At 58.3% G+C, this 15459-nt stretch overlaps 6 protein-coding genes across 6 annotated transcripts; 3 read left to right on the top strand and 3 right to left on the bottom strand.

The window, feature by feature from the left end:
* Positions 1 to 500: 500 nt before the first annotated feature.
* On the top strand, positions 501 to 1280 carry HRG_04964 (uncharacterized protein; the record flags this gene model as incomplete). Its single annotated transcript, XM_044863435.1, has 1 exon — positions 501 to 1280. The coding sequence occupies one exon, from the start codon at positions 501 to 503 to the stop codon at positions 1278 to 1280; it is 780 nt and encodes a 259-aa protein (XP_044722049.1).
* Positions 1281 to 1701: 421 nt separating this feature from the next.
* Positions 1702 to 2427, bottom strand: HRG_04963 (spc24 subunit of ndc80 domain-containing protein; the record flags this gene model as incomplete). Its single annotated transcript, XM_044863434.1, has 1 exon — positions 1702 to 2427. One exon carries the CDS (start codon positions 2425 to 2427, stop codon positions 1702 to 1704), a length of 726 nt encoding a protein of 241 aa, XP_044722048.1.
* Positions 2428 to 3109: 682 nt separating this feature from the next.
* HRG_04962 (uncharacterized protein) lies at positions 3110 to 3816 on the top strand (the record flags this gene model as incomplete). Its single annotated transcript, XM_044863433.1, has 4 exons — positions 3110 to 3128; positions 3202 to 3220; positions 3291 to 3384; positions 3487 to 3816. 4 exons carry the CDS (start codon positions 3110 to 3112, stop codon positions 3814 to 3816), a joined length of 462 nt encoding a protein of 153 aa, XP_044722047.1.
* Positions 3817 to 5173: 1357 nt separating this feature from the next.
* HRG_04961 (septin domain-containing protein) lies at positions 5174 to 6911 on the bottom strand (the record flags this gene model as incomplete). Its single annotated transcript, XM_044863432.1, has 5 exons — positions 5174 to 5809; positions 5875 to 6341; positions 6396 to 6536; positions 6599 to 6646; positions 6737 to 6911. 5 exons carry the CDS (start codon positions 6909 to 6911, stop codon positions 5174 to 5176), a joined length of 1467 nt encoding a protein of 488 aa, XP_044722046.1.
* Positions 6912 to 11118: 4207 nt separating this feature from the next.
* Positions 11119 to 12341, bottom strand: HRG_04960 (ferrochelatase domain-containing protein; the record flags this gene model as incomplete). The annotated part of the gene is made up of 3 exons (XM_044863431.1): positions 11119 to 11585; positions 11639 to 12215; positions 12273 to 12341. The coding sequence occupies 3 exons, from the start codon at positions 12339 to 12341 to the stop codon at positions 11119 to 11121; spliced, it is 1113 nt and encodes a 370-aa protein (XP_044722045.1).
* Positions 12342 to 12940: 599 nt separating this feature from the next.
* HRG_04959 (ku70/Ku80 beta-barrel domain-containing protein) lies at positions 12941 to 14986 on the top strand (the record flags this gene model as incomplete). The annotated part of the gene is made up of 4 exons (XM_044863430.1): positions 12941 to 13009; positions 13065 to 13673; positions 13727 to 14676; positions 14731 to 14986. 4 exons carry the CDS (start codon positions 12941 to 12943, stop codon positions 14984 to 14986), a joined length of 1884 nt encoding a protein of 627 aa, XP_044722044.1.
* Between the last annotated feature and the right edge of the window lie 473 nt (positions 14987 to 15459).

Genomic DNA, 15459 nt, shown 5'->3' with positions numbered 1-15459 from the left:
CGATGCCGCGCCTGCAGCTGCCAGTGGCCACCCGGGCGCCTGGACGTGACCGCAGGGGTATTATCTATACCGTGTGCAAAAACTGTGCGCACGAGCGATAGAGACATCACATGCTTGTCCTCTCTCTTCTGACATCTCATCCGCTTCATCATCAGTCGATCGATCCGGCTCCTCGCGCCATCCCACCCACACTTTTCTGCTTGCTGCACCATCCATCCTATTTTCTTTTTCTGGCTCATGTTTGCCCTGCCCGCCGTGGCTGATTAACCTTTTCCTTCTGTCTGGGGCGGAGGGGGCCCCTCCTCGGCGCCTCCGTTTCCCTTCTCCTCTCCCACCCTTTGACTAACCGGCTATTTTACTAATACCCAGGCTCGTCCTGGACAGCCTCTACTGGAATTGGGGCCGCCAAAATCAGCAACAAAGGACCTTGGTTGTCCGCCAAGCAACCGAACCATAGCAACCTCGCTCAGTCATGGTTCGGCAACCCGACAGCTAAAGCCATGGCCCTCCTCAACCCCGTCCACACCTTCATCGTACCCTTTCTCCTTGTCGTCACCGTCCCCCTGGCCCTCTTCGCCGGCATCACAACCACCCTTGCCTTTTCCATCCTCAGCTTCCGCGTCATCCTCGTCTACCTCGACATAGCCCTGTCCCTCGTGCCGCAATGCTTCGGCACTCGCAAGACGCGCTACGCTGCCTACGCAAGGCACCACCACGGCCGCCCTGTTTCCCCGGCTGCCAGTAGCAGCGCCCACAGCAACCAAAACAGCCCGACGACGCCCACGGCCCCGCAGCAGCAGCTGCTCCCGTCGTCCACGGGCCGGAGGCGCCGCCGCAGGCCCAGCAGCGTCACCAGCGTCGTCTCGGCCGGCTCCACAACCCCCGTCGGTGACATGGCCATGGGCCTCATGCCCAGCATCGGTCCTGACCGCGACTTTGAGGGCGTCGGCGGATGGCGCTCCGACCGCGACAGCGACGACGACACCTGGACCGCCATCAACTCCCGCCTGGAGCTGCCGGACAGGATCCATGCCCGGAACCACCACCGCTCGCCCTCGGGCGGGCCCGTCACCCCCGGCGACAGCGGCGTCCTCATGATGAAGCCCCGCGCCCGCAGCCCCGAGGCCAGGACACCCCCGTCGCCAAACAGTTGCCGCACCCGCACCCGTACCCCGTCGGCTTCTCGCATGAGCGTCATCAGCATGGCCAACAGCGACGGCTACTTTCCCCTGGCCATGTCGCCCACAACCACCAGGAAGCTGATGACGAACCAGATTTGACAAAGAGCACAACCCTGTGCCGTTTACGAAGTCACGACTTATCCCCGACAACACTATTCGGTGTCTGTTCCTGTAAAGTAGTACCCATTCTCGGAAGCAGTGCCGTGCATCTATCTATCACGAGTGATTACCAGGGGCGGTAAAGCAAGAAAACCCAAAAAGGGCAATGGAGTAGCTCGAGGCTGTGAGCGAGCTTTGAAAGGCTTCCTTTCCAAAAGAGAACAAACAAAGAAATCAAACTATTGAATCAATGATGTATCCGAGGCCAGTGTTTCCTGCCCCGCCAAACGCCAAATGTGAACGTCAACTGCTCGCCTCTCCGCGACGCCAAAACACGCCATGATCCGTAGCAAACGCCTTCAGGAGGCCAAAGGACTGAACAAGAAAACCAGCCATATTTCCACGGCAGCAGCAGCAGCGCTCACAGCGTCTGCCAAAAGTAATTCGCGTAAAAGAAGCGCGAAAACTTCTTGTCCATGTTGACCACGTGCACGTCGCCCTTGCGGTCGTTGCGCACCACGGCCCTCGTCCACTCGCCGTCGCGCTCGTCGCGCTCAATGTCGATGCCAAGGCTGCGGTACACCTTGAGGCGCAGCAACACCTCGTCGTCGACGGCCGACGACGAGGAAGCGGCGGCGTCGTGTGCACCGGGGGCGCCCTCGACGCCCTGCAGGTCGAGCTCGTGCAGGCGCGCGGCGAGGTCGGCGGCCTGGCCCGCGAGGCGCTCGGCCTCCATCTCGGCGTCCGAGGCGGCCTTTGCGGTGCGGAACTTGCGCGTGTCGAGCGTGGCGATGAGCGACGCGTGGTCGCCGGCGGCGGCGGCCGCGCGCACCTCGTCGTCGTGCTGCGCGGCGAGCGTCTTGAGCTGGCGCGCGAGGCGGCGCAGCGAGGCCTCGGCGTCGCGCACGCGCAGGTCGCGCGCCTGCTGCAGCGTCGAGAGTGACTCGTGCACGCGCGCTACGGCCTGCTTGTCCGGCTGGATGTTGAAGTTGTTGATGGTGTGGTGGATGAGCTGCGTTTCCCGCTCTTTTGTCAGCACCTCCTCTGCCTTGCTTTTCTGGCTCACGACTTCCTTTGGGTCTTCGAGGAAAGGAGACAACGTGGAAAGAGAGAGACTCACCGTTGCGGGATCCTCAGCGAGCAACATCTTGGCGGTATGGACTCTCCGAGAAGAGCTTCGTCCTGTCGCGTCTGTTCTCGTCGTGTTATGGAAGGAGACGGAAAAGAAAAAGAAGACCGTATAAGACAAATGAAGTGGAAAGGATGGAGCACTCGTTCGATGAGCTTGCTCTTCTCAACTGCGACGGCGGATGCGACGAAGCTGCCGCTGCTGTTTTCCCATGACGTGGTTGGCGACCCCGAAAAAGGGCAACAAAATAGGTGGAAACAAAACAGGCCGGTTAACCATCTCCCTGCTCCCCCTCCCCCCACTTTCACCTCCCCCCGTCGTCGGGACGATTATCGTTATCGCTCAGCCACGCCCGGTCCCCCGTTTTGCCGGGGTTTCACCGCCACACGCCCGCAAGCACAACGCAACGCTGTGGCCGCCACTCGGACAGCAGACACAAGCCATTACGCCACACCTTGACCTCGACGTTTGAGGCTCCCGACGACGACGACGACACAGATACCGGTATCTCACCCAACCTTTCCCTCTTCTACGCACCCTTGCGCTCCTCCTCTCTCTGCTTCACTTTCTCCGAGTCCACTCACGTAAGCACAGCCAGCACACTTGCTCGCGCCATCCCACCTCCGCTTCTCACCTTCAACTCCGTCTCGCAGCCGACGGACCTGCATCCACCTACACTACACGCGCGGCCGCCGTTAACATGGTCGCCGAACTACCCTGTGAGTCGCGCAAGCCGCCCGCGTGTCTGCCTTTCTGACGGCGCCCTTATCAACCTTGCTGACACGTTCTCAGATGCCCTCGATGCGGAGACGTTAGTTATCCCTGCCGAATTCCTGCCTGCTACCTAGGCTCCCCCTCCACCGTCTAACACTCCAAGCCAGGCCTCTGAACCCCTCAGAACTCAATGTTCTGCGCGCCCAGTACGAAAAGGAGGGTGACATGGTCGGCGTCCAGACGAAATTTAACTACGCCTGGGTAAGCGCTTAAGCGCCCGCTCCTATCGTGCATCTCGTTTCCCTGGCACATACGCCCCCCATATTGCGCTTCTCCTACTTACACGCACAACCCGCCAAACAGGGCCTCGTAAAGTCCAACAACCGCGGCGACCAGCAGCTCGGCGTCCGCCTCCTCTCGGAAATCTTCCGCCTCTCGCCCGAGCGCCGCCGCGAGTGCCTCTACTACCTCGCCCTCGGCAACTACAAGCTCGGCAACTACGGCGAAGCCCGCCGCTACAACGACCTCCTCCTCGATAAGGAGCCCGCCAACCTCCAGGCCTCGGACCTGCGCCAGCTCATCGACGCCAAGGTCGCCCGCGAGGGCCTCGTTGGCGTCGCCATCCTCAGTGGCGTCAGCATCGCCGCCGGAGTTGTCGGCGCCTTTTTCTTCAGGAATGCCCGGCGGACGTAGGAAGGGGTTGTGGACGATGCGGCATCGGGTGAAAGGGGGGGAGGGAAGAGGTTAGGCGTTCCGGTCGAGGATGCGCGCGCGACTTTCTTTGCTCCGGCTTGGCCTGGATATGTGCCGCTTCCCGTTCAAGCCGGGGAAATCATGTTCTGCCCATCCCCAGTGCGAAATTGGCACTTTGCAGCAGTCAACTTGTATTTATAGGAGCACGACGGCCCATTTTTGTTCATGAAGCATGCGTACATGATGGCTGACGGCTCAAGCCTCCTCTACATTATTTATCTGGTCCGGTTGGGCTCTCTTTGAAGTGACAAGATGCCCGCCAGCTTCCTTTCTCCTCATGGTGACCCAACCCTGCTCGGGGGAGTCGTGTCAGTCAGTCCCGCCTCTCTGTGGCAAGCGTGTCCCAAGGCCAGCCGGCGCTCGTTGTCCGTGTACCCCAAGAGGCTGACCTTAACGCACCGCTTCGTAGTAGCAACACCGTGTCAGTCACTCGCCCCCCTCGGCCAGCCTCTTCCCAACACTCTACACGTAATCACCACAGGTGTACATCGTCAATCCACACCATACTTGCATCAGAAGAAAACAGAGACAGTGAAATCAAAACTAATTAAGAAAAGACGGGCGAGCCTAGAGACAAATTTGCGAGTCGAGACGCCCAATCAACCAGTCCCAACCGCGCATGGCTAAAATACAACAGTTGCTGTTCAGAACCACCACCAGCTAACCGTCCATCCGCTCCCGTCTAGTTCAAATCCGCGGCCAGTGTTCCATCCAGACTTGAGAAGAGGACTCCCGACGGCATGCTGAGCGGAAGAGACAAGGTGTGACGCCTCGCCTGCTAATCCTGTGGGCAAGGATCGAAACCGTAAAGAGGGCGGAGCGAGCCTGGTAGATGAGAGCCTCCGGGCAGGCGACAACTCTCCACCTCGAGACAAGTACACCGGAATGGCGCCGCCAAAGATGCCCGTCAGCTGAACGACGACACCGAAGCCTGCCTCGTGTCTTGTCTGGGAGTGTGCGACTCGACAATGTATTCCGGGCGTCTCATGCCGGCGTCCAGAAAACCCACTCCCTTCCTCAAATTGAGTCGTAGCCCGCACCCCCCCACACTGCATGACCGACTTCCGTAGATTGACTTCTGCTTGTCCATCTCGGAAGGACCAACTTTTGTTGCCGGATAATTGGGCGAGGAGTTGCTATTTATTAAAGAGAAGGTTGTGACGAGAAGACGCGAGAAGAAACGAGAATAGAAGGAAATGAAAGGCGTCGAGCTGCAAGTGTAGGGACGTCACAGATACGTAGACGTTGATCGTAGAAGGACCAGACGGCGACCGATTGCCGGCGAGGCGCTGACGCCTTAGCGCAGCGAGAAGCCCTTCCGTTTGCCTTCCTTTTCCAACGGCCGCCCGCTCTCGATGCGCCCCTTCTTGTCCTCGAGCTCCAGGCGCTGGCGCTCGAGCTGCTCCTTCATCTCCCTGTGCCGGGCGTAGAGCTCTTCTTCGGATTGCTTGAGCTTGCTTTCCTTCTCTGCCACTTTTTGTTGGAAGACCATCTTCATCTCAGCCTCCATCTTGGCGAGTTTCTGCTCGTGCAGGGCGCGCTCCTCTTCTTGCTTGACCGCGGGGTTGACCTCCTTGAAGACACTAGGGTCTTGGGATACACCCATGGCGATGAGCTTGTCGGTACGATAGTTCTCGTACAGCAGGTTGTTGGTGTGTTCCTTGAGCTCCTCCATGTGGGTTCGGATGAGCATCTGGCGGAGTTTGACGAAGTCGCAGTGCTCCTCGTTGTCAACCTCGATGGTGCCCCACGGGTACTCACGTCCGCGAACTTGGCGCCCATCCGCCGTCTTGATCTCGTTGGTAGCTCCGACGACGGCGAAGGGAACCTTGGACATGATCTCATTGTTCTCTGCAATCGTCTCTTCGTCGTCGAGCTCATACCGCGGGCCCTCGAAAATCTGGATGCCGTGATACTTTATGTCTGACAAAATCTAGGCAGAGAAATAAGTGTCATGCGCGCCTCAATCGTCATCCTTTCGGGACAAGCTCGACTCACTCTGGCCTTGAAATTTGTGATTTCCTCGTCCGTAAGGGTATCGGACTTAGCGATGACGGGGATAAGGTTGACCTTGGTGTGGAGGCGGCGCATCACCTCGATGTCGAGGGGCTTGAGAGAGTGGCCGGTGGGCTGAATGAAGAAGACACAGGCATGGATTCTGTTGTCAACAATGTTCATGCGATTGACCTTGTTCTCGGCGTCGAGGTAGGCATCGAAGCGCTGCTCGATGTTGTCCACAATGGGACGCCAGGACTCATCGTTGTTGACGAAGTCGCCGAAACCAGGCGTATCCACGACAGTGAGGCGGAGGCGGACGCCAGCCTCCTCGATATCAGCGCTAATCGACTGTATCATAACAGTCTTGGGAATGATGTCGAGGCTCGGGCCCTTGCGCTCCTTGGGAGGGTATAGGGAAGTGTTGAAGAGCGTGTTGACGAGGGTCGACTTGCCAAGGCCAGACTCGCCTGCGAGGTCAGGGGTCAGCGTCGCGTTCGTGCGGAGCGGCTGTCTGCACTTACCAACGACCATGACATTGAAGTTGAAGCCCTTGCGGACGCTCTTACGGTGCCACTGGTTGGGCAGGTTGGCGAAACCAACATAGCCGGTCAGCTTCCTTCGGACAATGTTCCTGCTGTCCGGAGCCGAGCTGGCCTGGGAGGCTGAGAGAGAGAAATGTTAGAAATGTCCAATCCTTTAGAAGCGAGGATTGGGCGAGGCTTGCCAGGTGGCGGCGAGGCCGGTGCCGTGGGGGAGTCCGCTCCGTTCGAAGCTATTGACAAAAATAGTTAGTGAATATCCCACGACCAAGATAACAGGCTGTTCATATTCCAAGCAGGCAGAGGCAAGAGGCGTGGCTGACAGGTCAACTCCTGGACCTGAGGATGACTAGCAGCCTTGGCAGAGTTGCTGGCACCACCTCTCGTCGCGCCTTGGGAATCCGGCTTGGGGGCATTGCCGATGGGTCCAGAGTAAAGCTCGTCAAACGATATGGGGTTCCAGGGGCCAAGAGTTGGTGGGTCGTCCACTTCCAGCATGCTGCGATAGTGGTGAGTCGCCTGAGCCGAAGTAGCAGCAGAGGGCGTCAGGGAGTGCTGGCTGATGTTTTCTTGCCCGGCAGGCAGACTGCTGGTCCTCTTTGACGGACACGGATGTGACTCCACAGGCTGAGATGTATTCCTGGTGGTCGAGGACATCGGATCGACGTTGGAGTGGGAAGTGTGGGATTGCGAGATGCAAGGCTACCGTCACCGCTCGGTGTTGGCTGAACTCTGGAGGCAGGAGAAGGGAGAGTATCGTTTCTCGGCAAGACGAATGCTTTCGAGACCAAAAAAGGGGGAGGTTGAGGCAATCCAAGACGAGTCTAGATGGCGAAGAAGGAATGTCGTCGTGATGTCGAACTGTGATGCGATGATGTTGCGTCGAGAGCGGGCGATGGTATTTTTTTTTGTAGGTGGCCCCGTTTGGGTCTGCCATGCCCGGGTCGAAGGCGGTCGCGGCCGTCGTCCAGACTCCCCTTGCCTCACTGCGAGCTTGCGACATGCTTGGAATAAACGAGAAAGAGTCATCCTTACCCATATCGATGTACAAAGAGAGGTCGACCGGTCCTTAAATGAATGGAAATGGAAAGAACGGTATCTGATGAGGCAGCAGTCAGCCACGACACCGGGGAGGAGAGCTGCGGCGAGCTCGACTGGCGACTCCGACTCGAGACCCTGTACGTGTACAGCAAGACGGAAGGATTGATGCTGTCGTGGTCACGCCGTAGAGAAGGCGAAGGCGAAGGCAGACGTCGGTCGCGGGCAGATGGGGGTGCTAGGGGGCAGAAAACGGGGGGGCCAAAACGTACCAAAGGGAGACTCCAGGAGAACCCGACGACAAAGGACAAGGACGCGTGTCAAAGGGTCGGGGGGAGAAGAAAAGGCACACGAGCTGGACAAGTGGCCGCGAATGGTCGGTGAGGAGGCCAAGAGCGGATCGCTGTGTGGTCGACGAAGAGAGGAAGTAGCAAATGGTGGAAAGGAAGACGAGGTCGGGGTAACGTCGAGATGGAGGTCGAGGAAGGAGAAAATTGGGGTGCGCTTTACGGTACATAAGTGAAGTACCCGAGAGGAACGGGCTGCGGAGAGGAATTTCTACGGGGGGGACAACTTGACAAGCGTGCTGTGTTGTGCTGCGCTGGCCACAACGCATCGGCAGAGGCAGCCGCCCCATGCCTGGAGCCCATAATCTGGCACGGGTACCTTGCGTGATATCTGCTGCACAGTGCCTTGACCGACGTGCCACGCATTTGAGTGCTACCGGCCGAGGCATGAATGCACAGTACGGCAGATACATTACGGGCAGAGAGCGAGTACCTGGGCCCGTTGAAGCTGCCGCAGCGAAATGGGAAGCTTCAGGCGGGTCCGGCCAGAGACCCCTTCCAGCAGGGTTCTCTGTGGCTGACTGTCAGTCCGCAGGCAAGCAGGAGAAGAGCGAGAGGTTCTCGTGCTTGGGCTCTTGCAAAAAAAAAAAGGAATACCATGCAATCACACAAACATGTGCACATGCAACAAGCATGTACATTAACAGTGCGGCGCATGCTGGCATTTGGGCTTGGGCGGGCATACGGTAAAAAAGGGGTTCGTGTTACACTAAGCCACAACGGGGCTAGCCCACAAGGCGCCCTGGAGAAGAAGCAACGGCAGGCCTTCTCGAGTGCCTGGCGGGGGTGGACGCCCATTATTGGCGGTGGGAAAGCTGCCAGAAAAACACACAGAGACCCTGCCCTGCACCGCGCGTGGACGGCTGGGACAGCGAGCGAGGCCGTGCCCGCGAGCAATGATGGACTTGCCGATGAGTGAGAGGCGGGTGCTGGGAGATTGAGGCTCCCGGGGGGGAGTAGTGCAGTTTTAGTGCTGTATAGGGGCAAATGGGGTCAGGGGGTGCTTGGCCTCGGTGCTTGGCCTCGGTGCTTGAGAGGCAGATTGTTCCATGTATCCGTACGCGAGGCCAGGGCGCTCAAGCGGGAGAAGAGAAAAGTACGGGGTACCTGCGATGGAATGACAGCCGAGATTGTATCAAGTACTCCGTACCTGATGCCCGGACTTGAAACGCGTCAAGACGTGGCCAATCACTCGCCCAGCCCACACCATCACCAATCTCCCTCTTAATTGTCGCTTTTCTCATCAACCTCTGGGGGCACCTTGCTAGCATTAGGGGACACTTGTTGACGTGGCGCTGCGGGAGATCTTGGCAGTCGACATGGGGAAAAAACGCCTTCGTCCAAGTGAGTGGTGGGCATGAGTAGTCTGTACTCCTTACATACTCCATACTGTAGGTTGGAATGCGTCGTGTAAAGGCCAGCCTCGGGCAAGTTGTGGAGGAGACGCTGCCTCACGTCCATGCGATCGAATGTAGAAGCAAGCCTTCTTTGAACATATTAATCCACTCGCTCTCCCCCTGGCCGGTAGCTTGGCGACAGGGCTGCAAAGTCTATCATCGTGGTGGCGCAGGCTTGGCTCACCGTCTGGCAGCACCGTCTGGCAGCGACTGACGATGAAAATCTTAAAAAGGCCGCGCCCTCTCCAAACGACAATTAAACGACTCCAACGAGGATCCATCCGACTCTGGCAAGCAGGATGGAAAGAAGCAAGTCGTCCCCAAAGTTTCGGTGCGCAGATTCGACTCCGGCCAGGTGGCCGTTCGTGGACGGCGGCCGGCCCTAATATCCAATACTGTCTTGCCATGCCCCCCCTCCCCTTTTCGTACTCGGACAGGGCCCCTTTTCCCTTTCTTTTGACGCGAGACGAGTCGCCCTATTATCAAGTTTGGCGCGGACATGATGGATTTCGTCGACGCGTGCGTGGATGCAGGCCTGATTCGCCTTGCGCACGAGTGTCGGCCGGGCCCTCTGGACGCTGGGGGGGTTTTATTTTTCCTTTTTTCTTTTCACATGGTTCGGCCATGATTGCATGTCATACGGTGACGAAGAATCTCGCTGTTTCAGTCCAGGTACGACGGGGCCAAACAGGCGACAAACAGCAGCCAACGGCCTCCGAGACACTTGAGATGACCGGCGCCTCCACATTGGCCTGCAGTCCCCGCTAGCCGTTCGCCCCTCTTTGGGCCTAGTCCGTCGCCCCATGTCTTCTTCGCCTTCTTTTCTATAATGCTTGCCGCTCGTCATCTGGTCTCCCTTGGACAAGGCAGAGCTTTGCGTTGGCCTAGACGCGGAGCACACCCAGGGTGCAGCGCATTTCTCTCGTCCACTGACGTCGGGACACGAGCGTAAGTTACAGTACGAAGTCCTCGACGCCATGGAGCAAAGCCACCACCGACTGGGCTAGCCGCTCGTCGCCATCTGTGGCTGGACTCGATGGAACCGTTCTCGCCCGCCAACCATGCAGTGCGACCCGGGCGTGTTGGCGTGGCCTCGGATGCAATGCTGTCTTGTCTGGTGCTTGTCTGGAGACGGGCACAGCAGCGGCATTTGCCCATTCGGGTAATTAGCCGTATGCCAAGTGTCCAGAAGTTGTGCATGCTGTCGGCTCACATTAGACTTGTGGCAGTCGACACCTCCCGGGCTGCCTTTTTGTACGTTGCTTGCACATGCACGCACACGCACACGCAAACGCACATGCACGCACATGCACGCACATGCATCTATCTACAGAGTACTAGCCGTCGCACATGCGAAATGCCCGCAACCCAGATGCGCTATTCGGTCGAGCTTGCAAGCTCAGGTCCCGCGCTCAACCAAACGAACGCCCCTCGCACACAATACGGAGTACAGTCCCTGCTCCGTCTCGTCTCTCAACGCTTGCTCGGCGGCCCTGCACACTGGCCGTCCTCGTTGTCTTTCCGGTGCGCGGGAGCAGACGTCTTGTCAGATCCCCTTTGCCATCTCAGCGACCGATCGATGCGCAATGTGCATGTGTGTGCCCGAGGCAGGTACCCAGATCGGGGCCGCCTCGGCCAGCAGTCCGATTCGAGGTCATCATGCGCAGCCCTCTGGGCGACACATGCGACCGCAGCCCAGCCACGGCGCTCACTCAAGGCACAACAACCGTGGACAGCCAATCAATCAATCACCCTCGGGAAACACTTGCAAAGCGAGAGTGAAGTCCACCATTGACGCCCCAAAGGCGGCCGGCTACCCGCATAATGTTGCTCAGTTCTGATAAACTCCCGCCCGGTTTTCTTCCCATGGTAATCCGTGGTAGGTGCAAAGCATGCATAGGTACAGTAACATGACCGCCAGGTTCACCGGCCTAGCGGAGACAGCTTCATCTGTTGGCCGGCAAAAAACTTCTTCGACTCCAGACACCGCTCGCTCTTGCACCCCGGGCAGCGAAGTCCCATCTGCTTCGAGCAAGCTAAGCCGTCCGTGAGATGCGCGCGGGCAATGTCGGCCAGGGCTTCAATGAAGACGGTGCTGCCGTTGAGACTCTCTGCCCGCTTGACCGTGTCTTTGTGGCCGCTCTCGCCGATGACCTCTTCGTCCAGTTCGTACAACGTTTCAATGTGGTCAGATGTAAAAGCGATCGGGATAAGCACAAGGTCCTTTTGGCCCTTGGCAATGTAATCCTTCACCGTACTCGACGTTTGGGGGCCCAGCCACGCCGACGGTCCGACTTGGGACTGCCAGCAGAGGCGATAGGGGTTCGAGAATTTGAGGCGCTGCATTACGCCGTAGACTGTGGCGGCCACCTCTGCCGGGTACGGATCTCCTGCAGACACGTTAGCTGGGGAGGAGGCGCCCGGTCGACGGGCTCTCGCGTACCTCTGTTGACGACAGACATGGGCAGGCTGTGCGCCGAGAAGAGCAACACCACGTCTTTGCGCCGCGCTTCAGGGTACTCGGCCAGCTTCGCCTCGATGTTCTGGGCAAAGGCCTCAATCAGGCCGTGGTGGGCAGGCCATCTGTCAATGACGCTCCAGCTTATGGTACCAGCCCCATTGTCCGAGGCCGCCTTGCCCTCCAGCCGTTGTCGCCACTTCCATAGCTCGTTCAAGCTGCTGCCTGTCGTCGAGCACGAGTACTGAGGGTACTGCGTAAAGGCAACAGCTCTCCCCCCCCTCCCATTCCCGAAGCCGTCCTCCAGCAGCTTGGTGTACATTTCTTCAGTCAGCGGATTGGCGTATCGGAAGGCAACATAAGGCTTGTGCGGTGCCGTCTCGGGCGAGATCTTGTCTAGGAGCTTGCACATCTCGGCATTCTGATGTTCGGACCATTTTCGAATTGGGGATCCGCCGCCAATCGCGTCGTACTGCTTCTCGATCTTGGGCGTCCGCCTGGCCGAGATCAACGGTCCAAGGTAAGCTTGGAGCCGGCCTAGTGGAATCAAGTCGCCATCGGCCTGCGTCACTTGTCAGCCAAAGCTCGCCGTCACTGCCGGACGTCCGAGAGACCGTACAAAGAGGCGGCTCAGGAAGTTGCCGACCTCGCCGGTCGTCGACGGACCTCCCATGTTGAGGAAGACCATGGCTGTGGGCCCCTTTGACCCCGTCGCATTTTGAGTTACTGGCGGCGCGGGTATCGCAAAGTGTCTTCTCTGGCAGTCGGGCCGAGGCAATCTGAAGCGGATGGACGCGCTCCTCGAGACGTCCCGGGCGAGCCTCTGGCTTGGAACCTGTAGCGTCATTATGGATACGAGTTGCCAGAAGTGTTAGGCTCTGCAGTATGCCGCGAGTTTGGAGGTGGAAGAGCCCGTGCTTCTTTCGACTCGTCGCCACCAAAACGCCGAAAATGGGAAATTGACGGACAGCTTGGTCTGTTGGCGGGAATGATGCAACTGTCTGACTGTTAGCCTGGTACCTCCGTGCCCGAAAAGTCGCCTGCGCGGCTGCTAGAAACTCAAGCCGACTCGAAGTACCTCTCAGCTTCCATCGGTCTGGCCAATGGGATGACGTGTGATTTCTGTGGTAATCAAATCACGTGATGTCGCGAAGCTTGTCGCGCCCGCCGACGGGTTGTCGCGTTTGAATGGACCTCCGGGATCTCGCTGCAGCGGATGCAGCGGTCGCCTATGCTCGTTCCTATGTGAAGCCTTAACTGGCGAAAGAAACCCCGCTTTCTGCGACAATGGCGGACAACAAACAGGAATGGAGGCGGGACGAGGACGATGAGGCGGAGCAGGAGATTGATGAGACTGTGAGTGACAGCTATGCTGCTTCACCCGCCGAGCACAGCTGACATGCCGGCCCAGGACTACAAAGCGCAAAAAGATGCCCTTATACTGGCCATCGAGGTTAGCGAGTCGATGCTAAAGCAGCCTCCGCCCTCCGACTCCAAGAAGGCGGACCGGGACAGCCCGGTCCAGGCGGCCTTGAAATGCGCCTACCACCTGATGGAACAGCGCATAATATCCAATCCCAAGGACATGATGGGCATCCTACTCTTCGGGACGCAAAAGTCAAAGTTTCAGGGCCTTGACGGCGGCCTCGGCGGCTTGGGCTATCCAAATTGCTATCTTTTCACGGACCTGGACGTCCCCGCCGCAGAGGATGTCAGGGCGCTCAAGACGCTCGTCGAGGACGGGGAAGACGAGGATGAGGTCCTCACGCCGTCAGACGAGGCGACTTCCATGTCCAACGTTTTGTTTTGCGCAAACCAGATCTTCACCACAAAGGCGGCCAACTTTGGCAGTCGGCGTCTATTCATCATCACCGACAGCGACGATCCACATCCCTCAAACAGAGCAGCCGCATCCGCTGCAGCAGTGCGCGCCAAGGATCTCTATGATCTGGGTGTGACAATCGACCTGTTTCCGATCGCCCGGGGTGACTCCATGTTTGACCTCTCCAAGTTCTACGACGTAGGTTGCATGCCCATTAAATTCACTCCACTGATGGCCGCTGACAAAGGCAGGACATCGTCTACGGTGATTCTCTGGCCGAAGCTGAGCCGTCGGCTGCCCCGGTTTCCAAGTCCGGAGATGGTTTGACTTTGCTCAACTCTCTCGTTTCCAACATCAACTCCAGACAAACCCCGAAGCGGGCATTGTTCTCTGCCGTGCCCTTCGAAATTGCCCCGGGGCTTCGAATATCCATCAAGGGCTACAACGTGTTGCATCGGCAGACGCCGGCGAGGACATGCTACATCTGGCTTGACGGAGACAAGCCTCAGATTGCGGCTGGAGAAACAACCCGAATTGCCGAGGATAGCACGAGAACGGTGGAGAAGAACGAAATCAAGAAGGCGTACAGGTTTGGCGGGGAATACGTCTACTTTACCCCCCAAGAGTCAAAGTCCCTCCGAGACTTTGGTCCTCCCGTCATCCGCATCATCGGCTTCAAGCCTCGCAGCTTTCTCCCTGTGTGGGCGAGCGTCAAGAAGTCAACCTTTATATTCCCCAGCGAGGAAGACTACATTGGCTCAACTCGCGTCTTTGCCGCTTTGTGGCGGAAACTGCTTCAGGACGACAGGATTGGCGTTGCGTGGTGCATTGTCCGAGCGAATGCGCAACCGATACTTGCCGCTCTGGTTCCGTCCAAGGAACAGTCGGATGATGGCTCGGGAACTCCTTATCTACCCTCCGGGCTCTGGATCTACCCACTCCCATTTGCGGATGACTTGAGGGAAATCAAGGCGCCGGCCGACGCCTGCCAAAGCTCGGACGAGCTCAAGACCCGGATGAGAGTGGTGATCCAGCAGCTGCAACTGCCAAAGGCCATGTACAACCCAACAAAGTACCCAAACCCGGCATTGCAGTGGCACTACCGGATCCTGAAGGCGCTGGCCCTTGAGGAAGAAGTACTAGAGAAGGCGGAGGATGCTACGGAGCCAAAATTCAAAGCCATCAGTAAGCGAGCCGGTGGGTACTTGGAGGAATGGTATGAAAGGCTGGAGGAAGAGACACGGCTGGTCTCGAGCTCGAAGGCACTCAAGCGCGAAGCAGACGACGACGCATCAGATCGGCCTACCAAGCAGCGAAGAGGTAGCCCGGACAAGGCGGGGGGCTCGTCGATGACGATGGCGCAGCTCAAGACTGCCACGGCGAGCGGCGGCATCGCAAAAATGACGGTAGCGCAGCTGAAAGATGTAGCTGGAGTGCGAGGGCTGAGCACCAGCGGCAGGAAGATGGAGCTGGTCGAGAGGATAGAACGATGGGTGGAGGAGAATGCCTGATGCTGCGACGGACTTTTGATGACTTGTGTCTCCTGACTTGGCACGTAGACGACGGGAGAGCGGGCTTCGACTGGTCACAAATCGAGACAGGCTTCTGGGCCGGTTGGATGCCGAGGCTTCCCGACGGTTACAATATCAAGCCGTGCGAGGCGTACAAGAGCCTCACCGCAGGCAAAAACCCACCCGTCAACGCAGTCAAGAACTTTGTGTGCCGTGGGGAGCCAATGGGTAGCTGGTAGGAGCGCCCTCGACGCAGGGTGGACGAGAAGCCGCCTCGATTCCGTTGCCGCATCCGCAAGCAATGACCTCCTTGTCTGTGATTTACCCGCATCCGATAGCCTTCTCGGACTCACCCGACCCGTACTTTGCATCCATTAGACAGGCTATGAGGATAGACGTGGGAACCGGGATGAGGGAGAACAATGATCCTCCGGCATTCGTGCAAGCAGCGGTAGATGCACAGTACGAGGACA

This window comes from Hirsutella rhossiliensis, assembly GCF_020360975.1.
Source record: "Hirsutella rhossiliensis strain HR02 chromosome Unknown scaffold00004, whole genome shotgun sequence".
Taxonomy (NCBI): Eukaryota; Fungi; Ascomycota; class Sordariomycetes; order Hypocreales; family Ophiocordycipitaceae; genus Hirsutella; species Hirsutella rhossiliensis.
The sequence above is the reverse complement of the archived record's forward strand: the minus strand, read 5'-3'. Positions and strand labels throughout refer to the sequence as shown.